The 27,350-nt window shown below is 47.1% G+C and overlaps 1 protein-coding gene across 2 annotated transcripts in view; it reads right to left on the reverse strand.

The window, feature by feature from the left end:
• Window positions 1-320: 320 nt before the first annotated feature.
• WNT5B (Wnt family member 5B) overlaps window positions 321-27,350 on the reverse strand; it is a 97,099-nt gene continuing 70,069 nt past the window's right edge. Inside the window, exons 1-5 of one of the 2 annotated variants that reach the window (XM_073320336.1) lie at window positions 22,220-22,392; window positions 19,875-20,023; window positions 18,878-19,125; window positions 9,341-9,633; window positions 321-1,857 (exon numbers count right to left, since the gene is read on the reverse strand). In XM_073320336.1, coding sequence (XP_073176437.1) covers window positions 1,399-1,857; window positions 9,341-9,633; window positions 18,878-19,125; window positions 19,875-20,023; window positions 22,220-22,258 — 1,188 coding nt within the window. In that variant the 5' untranslated portion in view covers window positions 22,259-22,392 and the 3' untranslated portion in view covers window positions 321-1,398. Of the gene's footprint in view, window positions 1,858-9,340; window positions 9,634-18,877; window positions 19,126-19,874; window positions 20,024-22,219; window positions 22,393-27,350 lie in introns of those variants that run through there. The other variant, XM_073320345.1, reaches the window with a different exon arrangement.

The raw sequence follows: 27,350 nt of genomic DNA on the forward strand, positions 1-27,350 counted from the left end.
GTTCCATCCATATTTTACTAATTGAATTCTGTTATAATTGCAATAAAGTTAAGAGAGATTAGTAGATTTTGCTAATGGGCCTCTGCTCAAGCACCATTTCATTATTCTCCGTTATCACCACAAGAGGGTGCAGAATGGACCTCACTCCTTGAACACCTAGCCCACATTCTGGTGAAACAGTCATCCTTGGTACAGCTCCAATGACTGCAGTGGGTTTACACCAGAGAAGAGTTTGGCCCCCTGGATTCTGAAATAAATAACAAAACAGAATAAAACAAAACACACACATACACAAGCAAGAGAGAGAGAAAGAAACCTCAGTGAGGGGTATTTAATGGTAAAGAGAAACTGTACATCTGGGACAGAGGTGAGGAGGATTGAAAAGAGCTGGGCAAGGTAACCATTTGTGTCCACTCCAAAGGGGAGAAATGGCAACAATGGTAAGGACTAAGGTGCAGTGTTCATCCAGTCCCCTGCATGCATGTATGGCTCTCTCACACACTCCACACATGGAGTATATTTCTTTTCCAAAGAGCCCAATAGGCCTAGGAGACAGATAGCAGCTCCTAATCCGCAAAGACAAAGTGAATTACAGCGGAGGGGAAAAGGATCTCCTTGACAGACCAGCCTAGATAGGGCTTTGGCAGATTTTTCTCATTGATCCTTGAGGTTCAGAAGAGCTAGGCGCTAGTTTCTTTTAAACTCTCAGGATACAGTAGTTCTTCCCAATTGAAGATCACACCTTCCTCCCTCACTTGGAACAGGTGGTCTCCCCACCACTGTGCAGGAGTCCCTGCTTTGTCCTCATTCCAAGCACTCTATATAGTACCTTGTATTTTAATCCATATTTTTCAGCACGAGACCTGGGTGACTTTCCCTCTTGTTTGACAAAGCACCAGCACTTCCTTCATAGGGAGCAGAAAATGGGCCCAAATCCTCTCGTTTTGCTTGTCCAAAGGGTTTGGGGAGCTGGAACATGAATAACTAAGACTCTCCCATGTTTGATTGTGACTCCAGATGTCCAATATCATATAAACTTTTGAGTTTAAACCACCAGATAGCAAAGGGAACCCACTTTTCTCCTTGACCATCTGACCATGAATCAATCCCCTGCTTCTGGAGCGAAGTGGCTATGAGGGGAGTTCCTTTTGAGCAACTCTTTGGCTCCCTTCACTCTGATTATAACATCCAGGGGGAGAAGGGTCTGAGGGCAAATTCCCCCTTTGCTCCACAGCTGAATAAAGAGAGTGGCAAACCATCCAGTCCAATGGGAAAATTTCAAAACCAAAATGTCTCTTAAATAAGCTTCTTTAATTATTATCATCTATTTATTTATACAAATATAAAATATATTTATATAGATTTATATAATATAGATTTGTTGCTTTGGTGGCTCTTTCATTTACAGACGTACTGGTCGACGATCTCTGTGCACTTTTTACACTTGACAAAGCAGCACCAGTGGAACTTGCAGTGACAGCGCTCTACCTGGATGCTCTTGAATTGGTCATAGCCCCGGCCACAACACATCAGCTCACAGCCATCCATGCCCTCTGAGGTCTTGTTACACAGCCGGCCCTGAGTGCCCAGTGAGCCAGTGGTCTCATTGCGCAGGCAATAGTCAGGGCTGGGGTCAATGTAGACCAGGTCCTCCTGCGTAGGTGAGTTGAAGCGGTTGTTTACCAGCTCCAGCTTGCCTTTGCGACTGATCCTCATGGCAGCTGCACTGTCATACTTCTCCTTCAGCAGGTCACCCACCTTGCGGAAGTCTGCCAGCTGCAACCAGCAGGTCTTGAGGCTGCAGGAACCTGAAACGCCATGGCACTTGCAAGCCACATCTGCCAGCTTGTACACAGCCTGCAGAAAGAGCAGATGGAATCAGACAAGAGCCGCATTAACCTCTATAGCACTGGGAACTGACATAATTGTGCTGAGTTCCTCTTCCTTGCGTACTTATCCTGACCATCCACCCAGTTCTCTCTCTCCCCAGAACAGACACAATCCTGCTATTGGAAATGCTCCCCAGTCTTCTGGACTAACGTACTACATCCACGTCCCCTCAAAGCCCATAGCAATCAATGCAACAAAACACCTGAGAACTTGTAAATTTCCTATAGGTAAAACAGGTCAATGATGCTATAGTTCTAGCATTATATCCATATCTTCTTGAAATAAATCCATGCACCCAGGCTCTTTCCCTCTATCCCCATTCAAGAGCTTTGTTCACTCTAAATACAATTTCTGGAGGAGTCACTCTCTGTCAAAGAGGAACACCTGGGATTGTAATAATGGTGTGAAAAATTAACTGATTCACACCAAGCATGTACAAGCAAGGCATTCGCTCGCCAAGGACAATTCATGTTGCTTCAATGTGTCACCATTCTGTGTACTGAGAATAATAACTGCATAGGATTTACAAATCTAAGTGCAACTTTTGCACCACTGAGTTATTCCTCTACACCAAAATAATCCCTCAGGGCTTGACTACACAACAGGGACTACGGTGGCATAGCCAAACTCAACCATAGTATAGACGCAGCATACAGCGACAGAAGGGGTTTTTCTGTCATTAGATAATCCACTTCCCTGAGTGGTAGTAGCTAGGTCAACAGAAACATTCTTCATTGGGAGTAAGGTTGGCATAGCTACAGCATGAATTTTTCATACCGCTAAGCAATGTAGATATATCAATCTACATTTTAAGTGTTGACCAGGCTTCAGTTTCCTCATCTAGTGTCACGGTATGGCTGACCTAAAATTTAAACATTTAAAAAACAACCACTAGTTTTCAGAGCTTCATTTTCGGAGTGCACAACTTGAGCAACTTTGAGCCTGATTTTCAGATATCAATGGGCACAGTACCTCTGAAAATCCAGCTCAAAGTATTTCAAGTTGGACACCCACAATTAATTATTGCTTTTGAAAAATTTAGCCCTGTGTGTGTTAATCTCTCAAAAGCATGTGTGGAGACGATGTGAGGGAGAAGAGTCATGTTTCTTCTTATCCTAATAAGGAGAGAGACAGACATTAAAAAACCACAAGAACAGAAAAACTCAAAATCAGTGGTGAAAAAACTAAACAGGTTGAGTTTGTTCGTTACACTGAACAGAACTGTATAAGTGAAACCAATCTCTCAACTACTTTAGAGATTCCACAGGACTGCTGCTAAAACTACTAGTGACTAGGTGTATAAAAGGCACCTAAGGCCTAATACGGCTGACAGCTAGTAGAGATTCTGCTTTAGCTCAAGTGGTAAATCCCTTGGGGTCCAGTCCAACTCTCAAAGAAGACAATGCTCTGAGCCCTCAGAGATGTGGGGCTTTAGTTCCATTCCTCTGTGTGTGATTTACTGGTAATTGCCCTTCATAGTGTAACATAACAGCTACAGATCTGAAACCTCTGGACTTGCCTTGGATTGGACTATAACTGTGCAACACCAACCACATTGCTACCTAAAAATCCCTGTACTGTACAAGACTGAACTACACTTGAATTTTCAGAGCACCAGACATTTCCTATATCCTAACTGTCTTGCCTGCCTGCTTGTTATACATTTGTGTTAGCACTTCTTGGTTATTGTTGGGTCAAATCCCAAACTACTCATGCCTCTGTTGCCCTTGCATATGTTTTTATAAAGTAGTTTGTTTCTTCCTAATCCTTGGCTTTGTTCCTTTAGGAAAACATTGCAACTTGATCCCCCTCAGTTAATGTCATGGGACCTTCAGCGTTTACTCTGACTTGGGTTTAAATGGCCGATTCTCAAAACATCTGGGTAATGATTATGCTGTGGAATGTGTATGCTACCAGTACTCACAAGCCCCTAAGGAGAAGTAAGCCTGGTCCCACTTTGCTTAGATACACAGTCCCCCATTTATTAACTGTGGGAGTCACCACTGCATTTATCGCAAAATGACTCTCCCTTTCTCTGTCCCTTAGCTGCTGGGATGGAGAGAGGGTGGGAGGAATTGTAGGTTCTTTACTGGCTAAGCTAGGATCAAGGTGAAGAATAACAGACCCCACATGAAGCTGTAAAGACTGGGTCTGATCAATGGCCCTGCCACAGAATCAGTCTGAAAGTACATTTAATGGAAAGGTATAAAGCCCCCATTCCACAAGCCCAAGTTCCTTTCTGATTCCTCTCTCATAAGAAGGGGGATGGGAAGAGAATTAATGGAGAATTCCTATGTGGTTAATTAGATGGCCCCCTCCGAGCCTCACCTGGCACTGGATGGAGTGAATGATGATTGAGGCCTGCTGTATGTTGACTGGGTAAACAGTGTGGAAGGACAGACTGCCAAAGTCTGAGAGACAGGGAGATAGATAAGAAATGAGGGGAATAAGAGAGGGAAATGGAGATCAAGTGGAGAAAAAGACTGATGGAAGGAAAGGACATGTTGAGATAACAGTCAAAGACAAACAAACGAGGGCAATAAAGCCAGGAGCCAGTACCTCAGAAACTCCAGAGTGGAGTGGAGAGGTGATGGGGTCAAGACTATGTCTGAAACAGAAAAGAACATTGTTCTCTTCATATCCCCACCCCGACCCCCCAGCTCCTCCCCATTAACCTGGCTAGGGGAAAATTCCCCCTCCACCATCAGAGCTCCACACACAAACCAGCATTAGAGAGAACTCTCTCGCACAAGAACTCTATCTCTGAACCAAGATGGGATGATATGGCAAAACTCAGCCCAGAAACCAGAGGGAAAAAATTTCTCCCCTCAATTCAAACTCTGTCTAGAAACCAGAAGACAGAAATCACACTCTCACCTGAAAATCAGAATGGGGGTAGAACTTGAAGGCCACTTGCCAGTGACCACTGGTCCCTCAGAGAAGGGTACTGCATATGGCCAGGTGAGCCATGCTGTGTTTTTTCATATGATCCCTACCCTTCTGACCCTCTCATGTTAGCTTTCCCTTCCTTTCTGTCTCTATTTACAAATATATGGAATGCCATGATCCCATATTGCTTCATATTCCCAAGCACAAAACCCTTAACGTGAAAACTTAGCACAATATAGAGATTTACCGCTGTGTGAGTAAGTCACAGGTGTAGGGAGGCATGCTGGACTCTATGGACTGGACTTCATGGACCGCCACTCTGTGCATTGGCAGTACACCAGGCTCAAGCACAGGAAGCTATTCTTCTTGCTCTCTAATTGTTCATGTTCAGCTTCATCAGCTAGAAATGGAGTTCCCAGCCTTGAAAGGAGAAACCTCTGTGTGTGTGCATGTGAGAGAGAGAGAGAGAGAGAGAGAGAGAGAGAGAGAGAGACACTTTCTGCCTCATTGGGTCTGATTGTGTCATTCTCCTCTAGGCTGCTTACCTGCAGCTTTCAGTCACTCACTGTAGTGAGCAGTATATTAATGGATCATTGTCCTGGAGACAGACTCCACATTCAACAGCAGTCCCTAGAGGCTACACTTTTGTTTTAATTTTTCACCTAGTTATCTCACCTCTTCCCACACCACCTCCATTTGGAAGAAACATGTCAGATGCTTGTTCCAAGGAAGAAACTCATGGGAATTAGTGGCAACCCCTCATCACTAGAATTCAGCCCAGCCAAATATATCTCTTAGCTCAAACACAGTCGCTTTTAGGCTATGTCTACACTACAGACTTCACAGTGGCAAAGTTGTACCACTGCAGCTGCACTGCTGTAAGGTCTCCTGTGTAGCCACTCTATGCTGACAGGAGAGAGCTCTCCCACTGCATAATTAAACCACCCCACGCCCTGAGCAGCCGTAGCTATGTCGGCGGGAGAGTGTCTCCCAGCAATATAGCACTATCCATACCAGCACTTTTGTATGTGAAACTTATGTCGGTCAGGAGGGTGTTTTTTTCACACCCCTGACCGACAAACCCCTGACCGTCAAAGTTTTACCAATAAAAGTGCTAGTGTGTAGTCATAGCATTAGAGTGAGATGTAAGATCATGCTCTTTTCTATATTTAAGACCAGAAGGGATGATCTAGTCTGACCTCCTGCATAACACAGGCCATAGAATTTCACCCAGTGATTCCCATATCAGGTCCAATAATAGGTAGCTGATCTTCAGTATAGCTTTTAGGAAGACACCTAGTCTTGGTTTAAAGACTCCAACTTTTGAAGAATGCAATATATCCCTGGGTAAAGCCTTTGTTCAGGCTAGCCGCTAGCTGCAGACCATGAAATCTCCTAACCCTTAAAGTACTATCTACAAATTCAGCCATAACCATAAACATGTACAAAACAGCAACCCAAACACAGTTAAAATGTGATTGTGTCTAGTACTGAAGACAAGACCTGACTGTTTTAAGCCAAGTCCCTGAACCATGATACAACCCAGCTCTGTACAAAGCTATAGCACTGTTTGAGGTTGTGACACAGTTAGATTCCTGTTCACATGACAAGACAGAACTGGATTTTAACCATGTTGTAGACAAACGTCTACTCATTTGATCCCCTCACATAGCATTATTGTAGTCTAGATGAACCCCTAGTCTACTGGCTGCTATTTGCTATGTTTGATCCTAATACTAGTGAGAATAATTAAACATTTACATGGTTGTTTAATGAAAAAACTGCAGCAGCCTCTCCAAAGAAAGGGCAGTTATAATCCAAGCTCCTCAGCTCTTCAAAGAATAAAGAAATGTTAGGTGCCAGAGCTGTCAGTCTGCTGCCTTTCACCAACTGTAATTTTACCTCGGAATTGGTTTTCCAAAAGGAGTGATCAGGAATGCAAAAGCCCATAGCAGTACGCTAACATCTGTGCTTATGACACATCATGATTCCACAATCAAGAAAGAGAACAACTCTGGCTAAAAGACTGTCCAAGTTCAGTGGCAAAGTGAAAGCAGCAATTAGAAATAAAAAAGCAATATATAACAAATGGAAAAGGGGAGAAATAGATGGCAATCAACATAAATTAGAAGTTATGAAGTGCAGAATATTGATAAGGGAAGCTTAAGACATCAAGGAAAAATCCATGTCTGGCACAGCTAAGGACAATAATGAGTTTTTTTAATATATCAGGAACAAAAGAAATCCTCATAATGATATAGACCTGTTACTAACTAGAGGGAGTAAAATTATTAATAATGATGAAAAGGCAGAAGTGTTTAATAAATATTTCTGGTATGTATTTGGAAAGAAGCAGGATGATTTACACATATCACAGGATAGGTAAGTATCTTCTAATCCATTAGTAACTGAGGAGGATACTGAACAACATCTACTAAGCATTTTTAAATCAACAAGCCTGAATAACTTGCACCCAAAAATCCTAAAGCTGGCTGAGGAAATCTCTGTTCATAGACACTAAGGTCAGAAGGGACCATTATGATCATCTAGTCCGACCTCCTGGACAATGCAGGCCACAGAATCTCACCCACCCACGCCCATGAAAAACCTCACCTATGTCTGAGCTATTGAAGTCCTCAAATTGTGGCCCACTGATGTTCATTTTCAATAACTTTGGAATACTGGGGAAATTTCAGAAAACTGGAAGAGAGCTAATGTTATGCCAATATTCAAAAAGGGCAAGTGGGATGACCTGGGTAACTATAAGGTAAATTAGCTGGACATTAGTCCCAGGCAAAATAATGGAAAAATCGATACAGAATTCCATTGATAGAGAATTAAAGAATAGGAATACAATTAGTGCCAGTCAACTCAAATTAGAAATAAAGCACAAAATTTTAACAGTGAGGGTTATTAACCATTGGAACAAATTACCAAGGGAAGTGGTGGATTCTCAATCTTCTGATGTCTCCAGATCAAGATTGGATGCCTTTCTGGAAGACGTGCATTAGCCAAACACAAGTTATGTTTCAGTCAGCCAAAGGTTATTGGGCTTAGTACAGGGATAACTGGGTGAAATGTAATGCTCTGACAGACTGGATGATCTAAATGTCCCTTCTGGCCTGAAACTCTATGAATCTATGAATGACACAGGTGAAAGAAAATTCAGTGTGTCACAGGAATGCCCCTCCCCACCCCCGCCTGCCAACAAGGTCCCACTTTGGCAACCCCAGTAAGATTGTGTGTTGGGAAGAAAAACTGACTGAGGCTCAAATCCCCAAATGTGCCAGGGCAATACAAAATTGATTTAACAGGGCTGAGTCCATGGCATCCAGCACACAAAAGGCTTTGGACACACCTTTGGAGATCCTCACTGGCCCTAATTCACTTACTGGCCAGAGAAAACTCCAGTAGAACCTCAAAGATACGAACACCAGGGTTACGGACTTACCTCTCTACTGGACACCCTGTGAAACCAGAAGTCCTCAATCAGGCAGCAGAGCAGACAGAAAAAAAGCAAATACTGTACTGTCTCAGTGCTTCAGCCGTTGGGGGGTTGGCGCAGCAGCTGCAGTGTCGTGGGGGTCAGGGCTCCAGAGCGGGGGCTTGGGGCTTCTGGGGCTCAGGGCTTTAGGCCGGGGGGAGTGCTGGGGCTCAGGGCTTCAGCCCCATGGCTCCATTCCCAGCTTCAGCCCCACAGGGAATGTTGGGGATTGGGTCTTCAGTCCTAATTGGGCTCCGCTCCTAGTTTCAGTGGCGGGGCAGGGGGGAGGGCTTGGGGCTTTAGCTATGTGGGGAGTGCCGTTTCAGCCCCAGCGCTTTCCCCATAGCTAAAGCCCTGAGCCCTGGTGGCACACCTGCCTCCCCTGGCTGAAACTGGGAGCAAAGTTGTGGGGCTGATGCCCCAAACCCCGGCACACACACACCCCCACAAGGCTGAAGCCAGGCATGAAGCCGCAAGTGCCCCCCGGCAGTAATCAGGAGCAGACTTGTGGGCTGAAGCCCTGATCCCCAGTGCCCCCCACATGGCTGAAGCTGGAACAGAGCCTCAGGGCTGAAGCCCCAGGCCCCAGCCCTTCCCCCAGGTCTAAAGCCCTGAGCCCTGGTACTCCCAGGGAGCAGAAGCCCTGAGCCCCCTGCTGGGAGCCCTGGCAGCCCCTAGGGTCAGAAGCCCCAACCTCCCACTCCCCCCAACCCTGAACCCTGACACCCTCACCCCTCCATCTAACCCTCCGGCTGCAGCCCCATCTCCCCCATGGCTGAAGTCCGCAACGTCTTGTTCAGAGTTACGGACAACCTCCATTCCCGAGGCAAGGCATCTATAACTCTGAAGTTCTACTGTAAGTGCCAAACTGATCTTGACTGTAGGATTCACAAAGAAATGGTGAAACTAGGACCCTGCACCATACCAAGGGAGTTACTGGTTTATCCTCTGGCCCACAGTTGACTGACTAATACTGTTCCTCATCACCACCCATGAATGACTTGACACCCAAACACACAATGAGTTCTTGATTTGCCTCTGCTCCAACCAAAAGGAAAGGGCCAGCATCCAGCTTACCCTACGACCAGCCTCGTTGTTCTGCAAATTCATGAGTGTGCGAGCCTGCTCCTCCGACCCCTTCGCGTAGTTCTTCTCCCTCTCCCTGGCATCCACAAACTCCTTGGCGAAACGGTAGCCATACTCCACATTATCCCCACAGCCACCCCATAGCCAGTCTCGGGGCAAGTCCTTGGGACGGGCTGTCCGGCTGCAGCCACAGGTGGAAAGCTCTCCTTCGCGGCATGCACGGCTGATGGCGTTCACCACCCCTGCAGCACTAACGGCATAGGTGAAGGCGGTCTCTCGACTACCTGGGAGAGCAGGAGGAGGAGAAGATTAACAGAAGACAAACCTCCTTTGATAAATACAACAACCTCATGGGGAGTCCGAATAAACTGTACAGCAATGGAAAGTGGTGTGAGCCCAATAGCACACGACATTGAAAATTAGGTTGAGAAAAGGATGGGATAATGTATTGTAAGGAACAATTCTGCACTGGCAGATAGGAGATGGACAGGAAGGGTAATTCAAATAGGAGCTGTTCATAACATAGGTTTGCATTCCTCACTTTGCTTGTATTTAAGGAGTCCATCCACAAGACTCTGACTATAATAGTTTTAGTGTAGTCAGTACCAATAGCAAACTTGGCTCTCTGACATACCTGGGCTGGGACTGGGATCTCTTTTATGGCCTGAGGTTGTTTCCTGGTAATGATATACACAGTGAAAAATAAAACATTTAATACTCTCATTTTGAAAGGAGGTGTATTTCTGGAGAAGCTGTCAGTGAAAGGTTATTATTAATTTTATTATTTATTATTTGTATTCCAATAGTGCTTGCCCAGTTAAGCACCGTGGAAGTGAAAGTCCTCTATTTACAGAAGAGACAGCAACAGCCCAAGCTTCCCCCCACATGGATCCATCACACAAGGAACTATGCCAGTCTAACTATAACCATACCAGTATTATTGTTAAAACTTTCCCATATAGACAAGGCCTATATTAACTGGTCGATAACTTTCTTGTTTAGTGTCAATGGAACGGAGGAAGTGAGGAATACCTGTCCTCTAGGAACTTCCTTGCTTTGAGGTTTCCACCTTCCTCTGCTCAAATTATATATCTTAACTGTATTGTCTGTCCAGTTTAGATTGTAATGCCTTGGGGCATGGATCACAGCTCCATTTGTGTATTGTACTGCATGGACAAGAATGTCAGCACTCAATATAAAAATAAGGAACTGAACTGAGACACTCCTAGTCTTGCATGTATGTCACCAAACAGCCTTCAGGTGATACAGAGAATGATTACCTGAGCTTCATTTGAACCAGCAACCTAAGTATGAAGAGTTACAGATCCAAAGTACTAGTACCAAATCCCAATATCAAACTGCCCACTAATTTTCTCAGCTGAATTAGGTCTGGTCTACACCTAAAACTTAGTTCACCCTATCTACATTGCTCAGGGATGTGAAAAATTCACGCCGAGAGACATAGGCTATGTCTACACTGCTCTCTCCTGCCAGCAAAATAAAACCACCTCTAAGGAAAGGCAGTAGCTTTGTCAACAGGAGAGCATCTCCCACTGACAAAGTGCTGTCCACACCGGGACTTTTTCTTATCAAAACTTTTGTTGGTATGGGGTGTGTTTTTTTCACACCCCTGACTGACAAAAGTTTTAATGACAAAAGTGCAATGTAGACGCAGCCTTAGCTAAGTCCACCTAAGAACTAGTGTAGACACCACTAGGTGGATGGAAAAATTATTTCATTGACCTAACTACAGTCTCTTAAGGAGGTGGAGTTACTACAGCGATGGAAAAACCCCTTCCATCACTATAGCAAGTGTCTACACTATAGCACTACGATTGTAGTTCTTATAGTGAGATATACCCTGAGAGTATCACCAAAAATGGATATTTTAAGAATACATTGTAAATCATGCGTCAGGCCTCCTCCGCAGGACTGAGCTGGTGCTTTGGGTGTCCTCTTTTTCCAATTTGCACATCCTGAGAAACTGTCATTATTAGCAACTTATCACCAGTTTACAGAGTAGCAACTTATCACCAGTTTAGTGGTTAACGATCCAAGACAAAGGCAGCACTGTGAGGGGTACCACCCTCCCATAGAGTGGTTTGTTGGGGAAATTTTCTAGTGAAATGCAAACAAGGAGAGGACATACCATATAAAGAGAACTCCCATGAAACTCAGTGGTACAGTCATCTGTGACATTTTCTGGGGGACTATGGGAGAGTAGGAATGATTCACAGAATCACTTTTTCTTATGGCAAAGTGAGATGTGCTATTATGTCTGGCTTTTGTTTTTCTACTTAGTTCAACATAGCATGTCAACTGCTGTTATTGCATTGATTTCCTTGTTTCAGAAGGAGAGGAGGAATAGCTACTAAATAACCTGTGAAAGAGGTCCACCCTCCATCAGATAAGTATTTGTATGAATGTATAGCAGCCGTGCTGCAGCATATTTATGCCACAATGAACGTGTGCTGTGTGCAGCATCCACGCTGTAATGTATCTGAGTTAAGCCTTATCCATACTGGTATAGTTAAAGTGGTACAACCCCTGTTAGTGTGGACGCAGTTACACTAGTATAAAAATGCTTATACAAGTGGAGTGAGAGAAAGTGGGCGAGGTAATATCTTTTATTGGACCAACTTCTGTTGGTGAAAGAGACACGCTTTTGAGCTACACAGAGCTCTTCTTCAGGTCTCTCTAATAACCTGGGACCAGCATGGCTACAACAACACTGCAATATACAGTAGCCGTGTCGGTCTCAGAATATTAGAGAGACAAGGTGGGTGAGGTAATATCTTGTATACGACCAACTTCTGTTGGTGAAAGAGACAAGTTTTCAAGCTTACACAGAATTGAAGAAGAGCTCTGTGTAAGCGCCAACACTTGTTGGTCCACTAAAACATATTACCTCACACACCTCGTCTCTCTAATATACAGGTATAGTTCATTCCTATACAGAGAGGGGAATAAGCTACGCTGATATAAGGCACTTTTATATCAGTTATAATTATATCCACACTAGGGGTTTTACCAGGTACAGTGAAAGCTGTTTCTTCCAGCATTTCACCAACCAGAAAGCTCTATAAACTGGCATTTCTGATCTTCATTGAAATTCCAGTTTATAGTCCAGCTGGCGCGAGATCAGCAGTGGATTGGGGTGCAGGAGGGAGTGTGGAGCGCGGGCTCTGGAAAGGAGTTTGGGTGCGGGAGGGGGCTCGGGGCAGCGGGGTTGGGGCACACAGTGCCGGATCCAGGGGGCACTCACCTCGGGCGGCTCCCCACAAGCAGAGACCTGTCCTGGCTGCTCCTAGGAGGAGGCACAGCAGGCGGCCCTGCATGCTGTCCCTGTCCTGCCCTGAGAACTAGCTCCACAGCTCCCATTGGCTGGGAACTGCGGCCAACCCCTAGGAGTGGCTGGGACAGGTCAGCGCTTGCGGGGAGCTGCCCGAGGTGAGTGCCCCTTGGATCTGGGATCCCGCGCCCCAACCCGCAGCCCCGAGCCCCCTCCTAGAACCCACACACCACAGCCTCTCCCGCATCCCAGCCCCACACCCCCTCCCACATGCAAATTCACTCCCTCTTAGTTAACCAGCATTTTTCACTTACCCACACCCCCTATTCCCCCAACATGCTGGATAAAACAGCTTTTACTGTATAACTATATCCGTAAAAAAAAAAAAAAATCACACCTCTAACTAACATAATTATACTGGTACAAAATCTGTAGACCAGGCTTTACAGCATGTTCAGCTGAGGAGTCCGACAGCACCGGTGCCCTGGGCACACCTACCTGATGTATATTTAAGAACCATGTCCTGAAAGTATAAAGTAGACATAAACCTAAATTGCAAAATTCAAATCTGGATTTCAAACCAATTGAAGTTTGGGGGTGCTTGGACCTACAGTTTTGGTACACCCAAAATCAGTCATGAAGTTGCGATCAGGTTTAGACCAGAGTTATCTCTAGTACAAAGCAAATATGTAGATCTTTCTATCAAGGTTTTTGTAAGGTGCGGCACAGTGGTATCTGAACACATGTAGGTGCATTGATATCATCCCTTTCAAGTGCCCTTCATTACAATGGCTATCCCTCATTTCAGACCCAAATTTACTCCTGTTCCACACAGACATGGAGTCATGTCACATGTTTAATAAGTTATTTTCATTAAAAGTGAGCAAACATGAACAGAGGTTACAGAAAATGTTATTTGGACTAATGCAATAAATCCCACAGCATTTGAAGCCTCCTGTTTTTATATCTCCCATTCTCCATCTGCATGCCAAGGCCACCTAAGAACTGTGATTGTCTATGCAGTATTTGCTCTATGTTCTGTTCCCAGGTTCTCTCTGCTTCCCCAAGTGTTTAAGGTCTGTCTTCTGAGTAACATTAGCAAATGGAGTGCTCCAGAATCTTCTCTGTGGACTCTACTGCCCTCCAGTGTCCATGGCACAATCAAAGCGGTGGGAATAAACCAGGGGGATATTGGGATGTGATAAGACAGGCTGCAGGCATCAATTGTGAAAATGCTAACTTGAGCTTTAGACTCTCCTTTCTGGACTCAAAGGTGAGCCAATCCCAGCAACTCTTTTCAAGGGGATTGCCTGGAAAGGAAGGAGAGGCAGACCTGAACTTGATGGAAGAGTGAGGCAAAAAAGATAATGAGAGCTGGTTAAAAAGTGTATTTCTAAATTTTTATGATGAAAAAGTGTCGTTTTTTTATTGCAGAAAATGTTTGTTTTTCTTACATTTTCCAATTTTGACAATTACTATAACAAATATTAAATATTAAAATTATTTTGGTTTTTCCCTTTCTCTCCCTTTCACCCCTTTTTCCTTTTCTCTCCCTTTCCTTTTTCCATGTCACCACTGAAAAGAAAGGCGGGGAGAAAGGAAGGAAAACCAACTCAAAACTCAGACATTTTTCATGGAACATATCATTTTTCAACCAGCTCTAGAAATTACAGGGCTAAACTGGATAACTTGGGACGGCCCAGTCAGGAGAGAATGACTGGATTGGGGTGGGAACAGAATATGGTTTCCTCTCAGAAGATACTCCCAGTAGAAAATTCTTTACATTACATTATACGTTTCTTTATCCTCCCCTTTAAGAAATACAGCCTGAGGAATGTATGAAATCTCTATTACAGTGCATGGACCAATTTCTGAAGGGTAATTTCTGTACCTCAGTGATCAGACATTGCTCTTTGCCAGACCAGAGACTAGACTAGACCAAAACCTGTAACAATGCTCAAAGAAACACAGTCACTTAGAAAAACAAATATAACTCAACCAGTTAAAGTGCTACACATCCCTGAACAAAATCTGCATGCTAGCAGACTGCCTTACCACTGTAAAATATACAAAACTAAGGCAGACTTACTAAACATAGACCAAAGCTAAGTCTACACTACCACTTATGTTGGCAAAACTTATGTTGCTTAGAGGTGTGAGTGACATAAATTATGTCACCCTCCTGAGTGACATAAATTATGCTGGTGTGCACAGTGTATAAGTGTGCACAGTGCTATGTCGGAGGGAGGTTCTCCCGCCAACATAGCTACCGCTGCTTGTTGGGGATGGATTAATTATGTCAAGGGCAGAGTGGCTATATAAGATATCTTACAGCACCACAGCTGCATCAGTACAGCTGCGCTGATATAAGCTCTCTAGTGTAGACATAGCTCAAGTAACCATAAACTAGGGCCTACCATTCTAAGCTGTGGCCAAACTGTGCTTGGTGTTGTCTTACGGGGGTGAGGGGAAAAGCTGTTTTCACATAACGGATGCACTTCCTGGATTTTGGTGCTTATGGGCAGCCCCCAGCATAACCTAGAGCAGTGCGTGGGGCGTCTTTAATTTATGCCCTGATTGCTGGCTGACAGACCAGAACTGTTGGAGCACTCTGGCCAGACCCTCATTCTCCCACTACTTATCCCTTCTCCTCTCCCCAGACTTTGGGCTTGCTACAATTACATTTTATAGCGCCCTAACTTGCTGGCTCAGGGTGTGAGAAAGCACCCCCCTGAGCGCAGCAAGTCAGAGAGCTTTAAAGCGCTAGTGTAAACTGGCTCCGAGCACTGGGGGCCGTGCTCCCAGCGCTCGGAGCTAAACCCCTCGTGGAGGTGGGTTACCAGAAGCGCTGGGAGAGCTCTCTCCCAGCGCTCGCGCACGACCGCACTCGCACTTCAAAGCGCTGCCGCGGGAGCACTCCCACGACAGCGCTTTGAAGTTTCCAGTGTAGCCAGGCCCTCTGACATGCTCTGTGCCACCACTGCAGATATTCCCCAGTGAGGAAATTCTTCTGGTTTCCAGCTTCTTTATGCCACGGGAACAGCATAAAGGAACCAGGCTGCAAAACAGAATTGAAGCCTACAGGTTACAAATGGGATAAAAGCACAGTACAAACTCAGAGAAGAATGACTTTACACCAACATGCTACAGAAGAGATTGAAATGGCTTGATTTCTACCCCAGTATCAAAAACATATTTCCTCAAATTATTGGAAATTACAGAAGACATTTAATAAAAAAATAAATTCAGAAGAACTGTGCCTGAGCCTAGGAGAAAAGAGGCAGCAGCAATAATGTCACCCGGTGTAGCAGCTTGTCACTGACAAAGGGCAAATCCACACTCCCTCTTAAGTCGATCTAACTTACCTAGCTCCGGGGTGTGAAAAAGACACACACACACACACCCTGAGCAATGCAAGTTACAGCACCCTAAGCGCTGACCACACCAGTGCTATGTCAGGAGGAAATGCTCTCCCACCAACATAGTTTCCACCTCTGTGAGAGGTGGAGTAATTATGCCAACAGGAGCGCGCTCTCCCCTCGGCATAGAGCGTCTTCACCAGACATGCTCCAGCCACACAGCTGCATTAGTGCAACTATGCTAATGTAAGTGTACTGTAGCGTAGACCTTACCTCAGTAATAGACAATAATGATGAATTATCATAAAACTCATGACACTGTGAAGCCCAGTCCTGTGCAAGAGAGACCTCAGATTTATAGATCTGTAAATTTGTGCAACACCTACATCACTTTTCTTGCCATTCTAGAGTTTTCAGTTTGTATCTGAGTGTGCTCCCTCGTGAGAATATACTTCCCATTGAACCAGGAACGAGGTACAGAAGGGACGGGTTCAAATATCTGTATTAGAAGTTAAGTTTTTAAATGGTGGACACATCACAAACTATGTCCTCACCAGCCACCACCCCACACACCCCGCTAGACACACATGCACACCACCACACATAAACACACCCTCTCTACCACAGACACCCACCACCACCCATACCATAACTACCAGAAACATCTACACCAATATTGGCAGCAGACACCCAGCACCACACACACCATAGACATCAGAGACACCTACCATCACACCCACACAGGCCACCACTGTTTTACCACCAAAACCAAAGAGTGGGCAAAGTTACCAAGATCATTGTAATTGAAAGGGTGGAGAGAGGGCCTTTCTCTGTTTCTACCCCTTCTCCATTATCCATTTTGGCTCCTTCTCCCCAGTAACCCCCACCCTCCCTGTGTCCTCTATTCATCCCTTGACCCCCTTTTCCTTCACCTCCGGCCCTTGCTTCCCTTTCATTCACTCTGATTCCCCACCCTGGTTTGGTCTTGTCTCTTAACTCATGGACAAGACTGTGATGGATGGAGAAGTACTGAAGGGGAAGGGAATCTGTCTCTACATGGGACACTTTCCGAGCCTTTGTTCCTGTGGAATTGCTGTAACTTCTTCTGGGAGCCAAAATTTACCCCAGGCTTTGGATCTAGCTGAGCAATGCCCACCAAGGGCCCATACAAACTAAGGGGTGCGGCAGGGGGGTAGTTCCTGTTATTGTCTTACAGAGCTCCATCCTCAAATGCGTCCCTTCATGGTGGATTCACTTTTCACTCTTTGGAGGGCAGATGTTAATGTTTTAGGTTCCTGTCCCTCCACCTGTCCTGTTTCCCACCCAGTGACTCAAGAACATAAGAACGGCCATACTGGGTCAGACCAATGGTCCATCTAGCCCAGTCTTCTGACAGTGGCCAGTGCCAGGTGCTTCAGAGGTAATGACCAAAACAGGAAAATTATTGAGTGATCCATGCCCATCCCTTGTCATCCAGTCCCTGCTTCTGGGAGTTGGAGATTTAGGGACACCTGGAGCATGCAGTTGTCACCCTGACCATCTTGGCTAATAGCTATTGATGGCCCTGTCCTCCATGAATTTGTCATCTCTCTGTCTCTAGCTACACCAGATATACTTTGGACCTTGGCAACATCCCCTCACTCGGTGTGGGAGGCTGAAAGTATGAGTCAGGGAGGGGGAATCAGAAGGGCTGTGTCCGGAAGAGGCAGGGGAATGCGACAGGGATGGACGGCGAGAGAGAATCCGCCCGGGCTTGACAGGGTTGGCAATCTGCAGGCTCAGCGACAGTGACCAACCCTCCAGCGCGGTGTCCGACCTGAGTCTGTAAACGCAAAGCTCCGCTACCAGCCCCTGCGCTCCGCAGCCGCGGGTCGGAGCCTGCTGCTCCCAGGGCCCGCTTCAGAGCAGAGACACACGGGCTGCTCTCGGCGGCAGGGAGAAGCTAAAGCTGCATTTATTGCTCCCCCTGCCGCGTCCAAGGGAGCCTAGCTAGCAATCTCCTCTCCCGTGGGTGCTGAAGGCCGAGGATTCACGCCATGCCCCATTAACTGGTGTCCCTGAGCCCATAATTCGGGGGGGGGGGGGGTTAGTGCTGCCTGGGTCATTCAATAGTAAATAATTGGCGGTGGGGGTGGGGGTGGGAAGCGTCCTGACTAAAGGGGCGGGATGGTGGGGGGTGGCCTACGACCATTCACACCTTCTCTTTATTGTCCCGGCGGTCGGACACATCAAACTGAGCCCGGATTTCTCAGTGCCTTGCCATGGGAGGATTGCATTTCAAAAGGAGCGGGGACAATGTCGCCGGTCACACCTCGATTCAAGCGCGGCAATGGCCCGTCAATGCGCCTCTTACCGCCGGCGGGGTAGGAATTGTCCCAACCTCCCTCCCAGGTAAACAAGGGCCCCCACGCCAGGGAGTCCCCCTCTCCCCGCTTTGCAGGGCTGCGCCCCCTGTAACCGGGGGGCTCTGGAGAGGTTAACCTGGATCGGCGGGTACTGCTTTTGTCTTCGTCCCTCGCCACCCCCTCAATCAATAAACACAATCAAAAACCTCCCCCCAACTAAACCCCAGCTCCGCATTAAGGCGTGCAATGGGCTAGGGGAGGCCCTCGAGGCCGGTGCCCCCGGCCAAGCGCAGTCAGAGAGAGGTGGCCTTGCGGGACGTGACGGGTTATGCGCTCCCTGCTCAGCGCATCGCAGGAAACCAGGTCACTTCGTTCAATGGGGGTTTCGAGCCTGCGCTAACGGGCGGCCCTGCGTCCAAATGTGTATTTGAACAGATCAGCCTTGATCTGCATCGCCCCGAGTATCCGCAACAGCCTCCCAGGCCCCCACTCCCCATCCTCCCTCTGCTGCCACCTCTGACCGGCCCCTTACCTATTTTCATTACCCTGCCAAAGACAGAGACATTGTCCACGGTGCTGCAATTCCACCTCCTCTGCCGAAACTGGTACTGACACTCCTTGATGGCATTTTTGGCCCCTTCTCCGATGTACACCATGTGTTCCTGGTAGAGCTGGCAGAGTTTCCTCTGGCCTGGGGAGAGCCCGGGGAGCTGGCTGCACACAGGCTGGGCTCCTATAATGTACATCTCAGGTCTCTGAACTGGGTTCATAGCCAAAGACCTGGAACGAGAAAAACATCAAAAAAAAAAAAAAAAAAGAGGGTGGGGGAGAGACCAAACAAATAATCAGCGAGTTCCGATCTCGAAGTGTCTCCACGCCGAAGAGGGCGTCCGTGACAGCACCTTCCTGCCAGCCCAGGGCTGAGGCTGGGGGCAGATCTCTGATAGGGCTCTCCAGGACGCTAATCTTTTCCAAGGCTTTGGCAGGAACAAACACAGCGCGTTTGTAACCTGAGTTAAAACATAGAGAGGCACTCGGGATGGGGAAGGGGGTGGGCTGAGGCTTTGCAAAAAGGAGTGAACCCGTTTCCATGAACTGCCAATAAGCGCTGCCTCCAACTCGGGAAATTTTCCTCTGTCTAGGAGAGGGGTTTGTCGAGAGTTGGACAATTAATAGGAAACCCTTAACGATCCTTTTCGCATGGGCTTTACCGCAGAGGGGCAATCATCCGAGATCCCTGAAATTCTCTCAAGCAGAATGGGTGGGGAAGGGACGTGTGTTTCTTTCCAAGGTGGGGGGGGGCGGATCTGGAGATTTCTTGCAGGTACAGCAAGAAAACCACGAAACCCGTCGATTTCCACTCGAATATGGGCACAAAGCCCCTGGAGCGCGGGGGAAGAGCAGCCCGGACTCCCCTCGCCGGCTGCAAAGTCCCGCTTCCCTAGAGCCCAGGGGGAGGTCGTGACACTGGAAAATCACCCGCACCCCAAAGGAGGGCAACGAATGGAAAGGCGTGACTGGAGACTCACCACCAGGAATTCGCGTCCGCCAGGAGCTGGGTGCAGCTGCAGAGGAGAGCGAGGGTGAGCAGCAGGCTCGTCCCAGTCATAGTGCGCTTTTCCCGGCTCCGGCGCCCTTGGAAGAGCCCTTGAAGCGACAGTCTCCAAGACAAGGCTCCCTGCAAAACGAAGAGAACCCCCAGAGAGGGGCCTGAGTCCAACGGGCGTGCGGGGATCACATCAGGGTCCTGCTCTGGGGAAGCCGGGCGCCCCCTCCCACTTCTCTCTGCTCCAAAGCTCTCCGAGCGGGACCCCTTGCGCACAGCCGGCCCTGCCTGCAGACCCCTCCCCCGCCCTGCTCCCTTCCCCAGTGACCGGCCGGCAGCACTCAGGGACCTGCAGGGCTTTTATGAGTGTCCATCTGCCTTTGATTGGTCCGCACGCCAGGGTCCCTGGGAATGCACAACACTTCCAGGCTTTGTCAGCTAGTGACACTCGGGGAGGGAAGAGCCCTGCAAAGGGACGGGCAAGGGAGTGTGAGGAGAGAGAACAGGAAGGGACAGCGTGAGCGGGGAGAGGGTGCACTGGAGAGAAGAAAGAGGAGAGGAGAGGAAAGGAAAGCAGCAGCCCCCCCCCCGCCCCATGTTTTTTACATAGCTACCGTTACACCCCCACCCCTTCTTTACGTGCTCAGTAGGGTGCAATCCAGCCCTCCCCACCTAGCCAGCCGCCGAGAGATCTTCCAGGAATGAGGACAACTAGGAGAGCCTGCAAAGCAAAGGGCAAAACAGAGCCGCTAATGGGGCTAACGCTGGTGGGAGAAGAGTGGATCATGCAGTCCCCTCTTCATCAGGTCTTTCTCCTCCCTGCCTCAAGCAAGACCCCTCCAGCGGTCGAACAGAAGGCCTGAGGGTTGTAATAACCCCAGAGGGAAAGACCTGGCCTGATGAAGCTCCTTCTGAGACACAGGAGTCACTGGGGCAAAGGGTCTGGTCCCAACCCAGGCTGACTGCAAAGGAGCCGGCTGCTGGCTAAACCTCTGTTCCAGAAGTGGATGGGGCAGAGCTCGATCTGACAGTGGAAACCTGCATCCCTTCACCCAGCCCAAACTCACTGACCTTCAGTGTGAAGCTCTGCAGAGAGGGGTCGGGATGGACAGGACAGCACCTAAAGGGCACCCATATCTAAGCTCCCCCCCCCCATCCCAAGGATGCCTCTCCCCTTGACGTTCATATCCTCCAGCGATAATACCCCCATAAATACAGAGTGACAACCCCATGGCACCAGCCATGCAGAAATGCACCCCGGAGGCAATACCCCTGGCCCCAGGCACGCAACTGTCTCTTCTTTCTATCGGCCCCCCTCATTGAATCCGAGAGTCTCTCCAAGTTACTTAGCCCCAGCCCGAGAGGTGGGGATCTAGAGACAGCCCCCTCCTCACGGTATTTCTTCCTCGGCTCTCTGTTGCTGGGGGAGGGCGCACAGGCAGGTGTGTGGGGTTGGCAGGGGGCAGATCAAAGGGAGAAACTCGCTCCTTCCCCTTTGTCATGCAGAGCCGCTTCGGAAATGATCTGGCCTCTACAGCAGCAAATGAACAGTCGTCGTCCCCCCCCCCACCTCCCGAAAATAGTCCTCCCCTTCAAAAGGACCCCATATAATACCCCCCAATCCCGTTCCCCCAGGGCAGGAGGTCTGTGAATGCACTGGCTGGAGCAGATAGAGATGGAGCAGAGATAGGGCTGGCACCAGAGCCTAATGACTTTATAGGGGGGAGGAGGGGAGCCGGTCCGGAGAAGAGGAGCGAGAGAACAGCTTCAAAGGCTCCTCTTGTCCAAACATCCTTCGCCATCCCCTGCTCAACCCCACCAGGCAGCTCTGCGGCAAGAATAACCAGACAGATCCTCACCCGCTCCCAGCTCAACTCACTCCCCAGGTAGCCAAGGCAAACACCCCCCCATACACACACACACACACACACTCCTGTCCGCTCATCGGCCCTGCTCGCCGCTCCCACTGCCCCCCATTCCCCCCCCCCAACACACTAACAGACCTGCTAACAAATCCCTCTCCCCCTCCGCCATCTCGCATCGGGGAGGAAACCAGCAATCTGGTCACGCCACCCCAGACACCCTCTGCCTCATTCCACACACTGTCTCAGCCAGCTAGCCCGCCCTCCATTCGCGCTTCTCTAGCCCTTCCCGGCTTCAGGGGAGGACACCCGCAGGCACCCTCCTCTCCCGGCCTGCCGTCGCTCCAGAGGAGCCCAGGTGGCGGTGGTTCTGCTGCAGTGAGTTTGAAAGGTCAGCCTGCCGCTCCCCTCCAGTGACTGTCAAGTTGTGCCAGAAACATGTACCGTTCCAAGCTCTGCCAGTTACCTGCCTTTCATACAGCCTCATAAACACCAGCAGGGCCATTAATCACCAGACTCAGCAGTTCATTCCACCCAAGGGGTTTTGGTGGGGGGTTGAACCCAGATTCCTATCGCCTGCTACGGTGAAGTTGTTGTGTTTGTTTGTAGCCCCTTGGCTTCCTCCACAGTCCAGATGTCTTCTACCTGTAGCTGGTGACCTGTCTCACCTGGCAGGCAGATGTGAGACTGCCAGCGCCAGAATTAGCCCCAGGACAAAAAGGCCTTGTGTGACCTAGATCGCTGAAGAGAGGCAAGCACAGTAGGATCCACGGCTGAAGAAAACAGAACTAGATTATTCACATCTTATACCTCTTCCCTCCTCCTACTTGTGTGTGTTGGAGGGGCTGTGGGTGTGGGGGTGTTTTTCAAGACTGTTTTTGTCAGTGATGGCAGAACAGACCGTTTCTCTTTGCCAGCCTGGGGAGGAAGGAAGTTGCGTGGGGGTGGATGGTTTTTCCATGACAAACGATGAATCTGCACAGAGGTGGTGTGATGTCACCCAAAGGTTTCCAGACAGCCTCAGGTATATGAGCCCGTCTTCCTTAGTGGAGGAGAGACTGCCGATTGTAAGTGAAGCTCCCCCCTTAACAACAGAGACAGGAGGGGAGAACTTTTAAAAAAAGACCGATAAGGGAAAAAACAAGGATTTGTACCATGCTGTAGTAAATAAATGACTCATGCTGGGAAAGGAGTAACTGTCAGTTTACTCACAGCCAGCACTCCCTATAGAGCCCTGTGCTAGAAGAATCTGGGAGTGGAGTAAGCTGTCAGCTTCTCACAAGCCATCCTCTTGATTCTTCCTGATAAGAATGTGGGAATGGAGTAGTATGAACCTCTGTGAATAAGTGTAGGTGTGCGGAGCCATAGAAATCCAAGGCACAACCGTGGAGCTGCTTACCACAGGCTTCATCTGTGACTTTGGGCCTGTGGCTTAATCTTTTGCACAGTTAGAACTGTGAGGCTTAACTCATGAAAGTTTGTAAAGTCTTTGAATAGATGTACAAAGTATTCATTATTAATTAAGGTTTCAGAGTAGCAGCAGTATTAGTCTGTATTCACAAAAAGAAAAGGAGTACTTGTGGGAGCTTAGAGACTAACAAATTTATTTGAGCATAAGCTTTCGTGAGCTACACTTGATAAAGTGAGCTGTAGCTCACGAAAGCTTATGCTCAAATAAATTTGTTAGTCTCTAAGCTCCCACAAGTACTCCTTTTCTTATTATTAATTAAATAATTGTTAATTGAGAAAAGTTTTAACAGAGCTGATGGTGACATATCACAGTGAAATATCCTGCAATTTGCCAGCAGCATCTCAATGAGTAGTAGCTGACAGCAAAGCAAAGCAAAGCAAAGCAAAGCAGTGATCTCATTTTGAAGCATAGGAACATAGAAATTGCCATACTGGATCAGAGCACTGGTCCAGAGTCCAATATCCTGTCACCGACAGTGGACAGCACCAAATGTTTCAGAGAAAGGTGCAAGAAACCCTGCAACAGGATTCCAGGTGGATTCTGCTGCTAATGACTGTCATTGTAGTGTGGTAATCTCTGTGGAGTTAAAATGTGAATTGTGAAAGTGATTCCCTCTTCAGATCCCACAGATAACTTCTTTAGTGATTGTGTTTATGGCCTCAGCTAAAGTGCTAATAGCAGGTGAGGTTTTGTTGAATAGCTCAGCCTAGGCAAGCAGCTCCCAAACTGTGGCCTGCAGAGAAGTTGGGTGGTGGTCTGTAAAGAGCTGTTAGGTCACATTGTGCTATTTGACTTCCTTACTGCCATCTGCTTCTAAAGATGTCCCTAGGGCCTTTACCGCAAACTTCCTTTAAGAATCTTGTGCTACATTTTTTAAACCTGCATTTCTAAAGCTGGCCCCTATATTAATATTTAGGTACTCGCAAAAGTGCCCTGATTTTCAGAGGGACCAAATATGGTTTGACCTAAATTTAGGCATCCTAGTTTGAACATTGTAGCCTTATTTCATTCAATATGATCTATCAAAGATCCATCACCACTTTCCTATTATTGGTACATTTGCATGAGGGATGTTGCATGATTGCAACTAGAAGAAGGGTGTCCATAAGAAAATCTGCTAAGATTTGATATACTAAAAGTTGAATCCTGACCCAGGTGACATAGAAATCAGACCTGACAAATCCGAAAAGCTACCTCTACAATCTTCTGATCCTTGCTTTTCACTTGCAGGGGGCGGGTCCCAGTGTGATACTTTATCAAGTGTTGTAAACAAAGCACTGAAAAAAGTTTTAAGTCCCTTTCTGCTGCAACTTGTGTGATTATCATTCCTGCTTCTTGTTCAGTTTCCTCCAGACTGGGCGGGACTGGACACACATTCCTCCCTTTGCAGTCAGAGCTCCTTTCAAGCTCCTGTTTATTCTCACAACTTGACTCTGGAGCAATTCCTATTTCTAATTGCTCACAATGTCCAATGCATCCAGGAACATTTACTGCTGTCTAGATGGATCCTTCCTCCCAGTAGAGGCATGAGCCCACTTATTCATCAGGAGAAAAAAAAAAAGATTCATATAAGCAGAGCCTCAGGAAACCAAGAGGCAACAAGGTGCTGTTTCCATCACTGGGAAAAGGAGCCTCACCTGCTAGCCCGAAAGGGGAGCTCTGGGGTCCATTGTCTGGCAGTAGTACTTCATGTATCCATAAGGAGTGCTCTGAGTTCTGTGCCTGTAGAGAGGATTCCTAGGTTCTGTTAAGAGAGGCACCACAGGTGGCCCTAGAGCCATAGGCTCCAGCAGCCAGACTTATTTTTACTGCCATTTTAGCTAAGGACTCAAGTCTTGTTCCTGCCATCAATTCAGCTGAACGGATGTTAGAACCAGTGGAGAGGTTTTTTTTAAGTTTCCCAAGGCCAAAGTGTCTCCACGAGCCAGAATTTTAAATCACCTTTTATTCCTCCACCTTATGTTGGGCTGTACTCTTCATCCAACGTTGCTGAAGTTGAAGTCTTCAGCTATTATTACTGAACCTCCAACTCCTTGGGCCTAAGTGGATTCTCCTTTATAAATCTTTCAAAAGCTAAGTTTGTTGTTTTGTGTTTTCTTTAATTATTATTAACTGAACAGCAACCAGAGCTGATTGCATTATTTCAGCTCCAGCTGGGGTTTTACCAAGGTATTATAAAAATCTGTTGAAAATATTCCCAGACACAGATCCTCCATGTCTGGCTGTCTTGTGGCGTTCTCTGCCTTGTTAAATTGCTTCTCCACACAACCTCTCCATTTCCAGAGAAAGGGGCTATTATTCTTGCCAGATTCCTCCAGCTCACACTGCTTCTTGTCTCCTTTGGTACTTGTGCACTGTAGTATTTTATCTTTTTAAGTGCTCATATGCTACCTTTTTCTGCATCTCAGAACTTGTCAGCCCCTCTGGCACATCCACATTTCCTTTCCTTGTTACCTTGCTGCTACTTTAACCTTCTGCTTTTCCATACTTCCTCTGGTCAGTGTTATTTAGTCTCACTGTCATTAAGGTCAGATACAGTCCAGAAAGTGCCAAGATATACCTGCCAGTCTCAGGAGACCCTGTGACAGCTGTCTCTGAGGTGCATAACCAGGGAAAGAGAATGGAGGGGAACAGTGAGAAAACATGTTTGTTAAAAGCAATCAAAAAAGGACCAGATAATAGGCTGGATCAGCCATGCTGAAGCCAGAGAAGTGGATGGTAATAAAGCAGTAATAAAAAAATCACTTAACACTTACACTGACTAACCTTCTTCCCAGACCTCAAAGCATTTAAAAAGGTGGATAAATCTTTTCCTACAAATGGGGAAACTGAGGCACAGAGTAGCTAACTGACTTGCCTAAGGTCACACAGCAAGTCAGGATTAAACTCAATAGCCTGTTCCTTCATTCCTTTGCCATTCACAGGAATAAGGATGGCAGGTGGCAGGCAAAGTAGCTTTAAAACACCTTTGCTCTTACCATGTTCCTGGTCCTGCTTGGGATCTGCCTATCCTCCTGCTTAAATTAAAGCAATTTCAGGGCTGCTGTAACTGTAACATTCTCCTAGAGCCGCCCACTACCTAAGAAAAGCGAAGCTCAGTAAATTCTGGCCATGCCCTCAATGTCAGGGGCTGGGAAGGGGAGACAGCACAGAATCATTTTGGCAGCTGTACACCATCCTGGGAACCCCTTATGTTCGAGGTATTCCCCAGAGAGTGAGGTTCCTGGTCACCTAATTCCCATCTCTGTGCTCAGTCTTCTAGACCACAGTTGTATGTTGGGTCCAGTAGAAGACCTGAATCAGAAATACTGGACGAGACACATGTGAGCTGGATGGGGCACATTTTGCCCACACTTCGGACTTTGTCTGGGAGAGCAGCATATCAACTTTAAACATGGACTCACAAGCTTCTTAGTTTCATCTACTTAAATGAGTAAATCATTTAAGATTGTAAATCAGTAACAAAATGTTTATGGACAGTCTAAAATGACTAAACATGATACATTTTAAAAGGCCAAATATTATCATCTGTTGGCTGTTTGGTGATTTGAGATAAATTTGGTGTCCCAATCCAATTTCCACTCACAATAACCGCCACCTCAATTTGCACTAATTAACCCCTCTTCAGAGGGCTTCAGAACTCCCCTCTCACCCAACAGGAGATACCTCAAGTCAGGGTTGAAACATAAGACAGGATAGGGTTGGGGAAGCATTCACTGCTGCTGCTGCCGCTACCCAGGGCTACATGTGTTCTGTGCACAGAAGAGTCCAGTCCTCAAGGCAATATAGCTGGTTCTTTCACAATTGCTAAATGCATTTGGAGCATTAAACATTTTAAAGGAAAAACACATGACATTAGAAAGACAGCAACATGGAAAATATTTTCTTCCTTTACTTGCCTGCCAACACCTGAGTTCAGAGCTGCTGTTTCACCTGCAACAGTTGATGATATCATCAGTCCCTCAAGCTGTGTAAGGAATGCAGCTCCCTGCTCTGCTAGAGGGCTAGTGATGGCCACAATATTTGCAAGAGAACACGAAAATGTAAACTCAGATTTTGGCATGAAAGCAAGTATAATAGTCCCCATTTAAGATAAGGCTAGGGCAAAGTTCTTAACAGTAGGAGC

Source organism: Lepidochelys kempii, chromosome 1 (assembly GCF_965140285.1).
Source record: "Lepidochelys kempii isolate rLepKem1 chromosome 1, rLepKem1.hap1, whole genome shotgun sequence".
NCBI classification, from domain to species: domain Eukaryota; kingdom Metazoa; phylum Chordata; order Testudines; family Cheloniidae; genus Lepidochelys; species Lepidochelys kempii.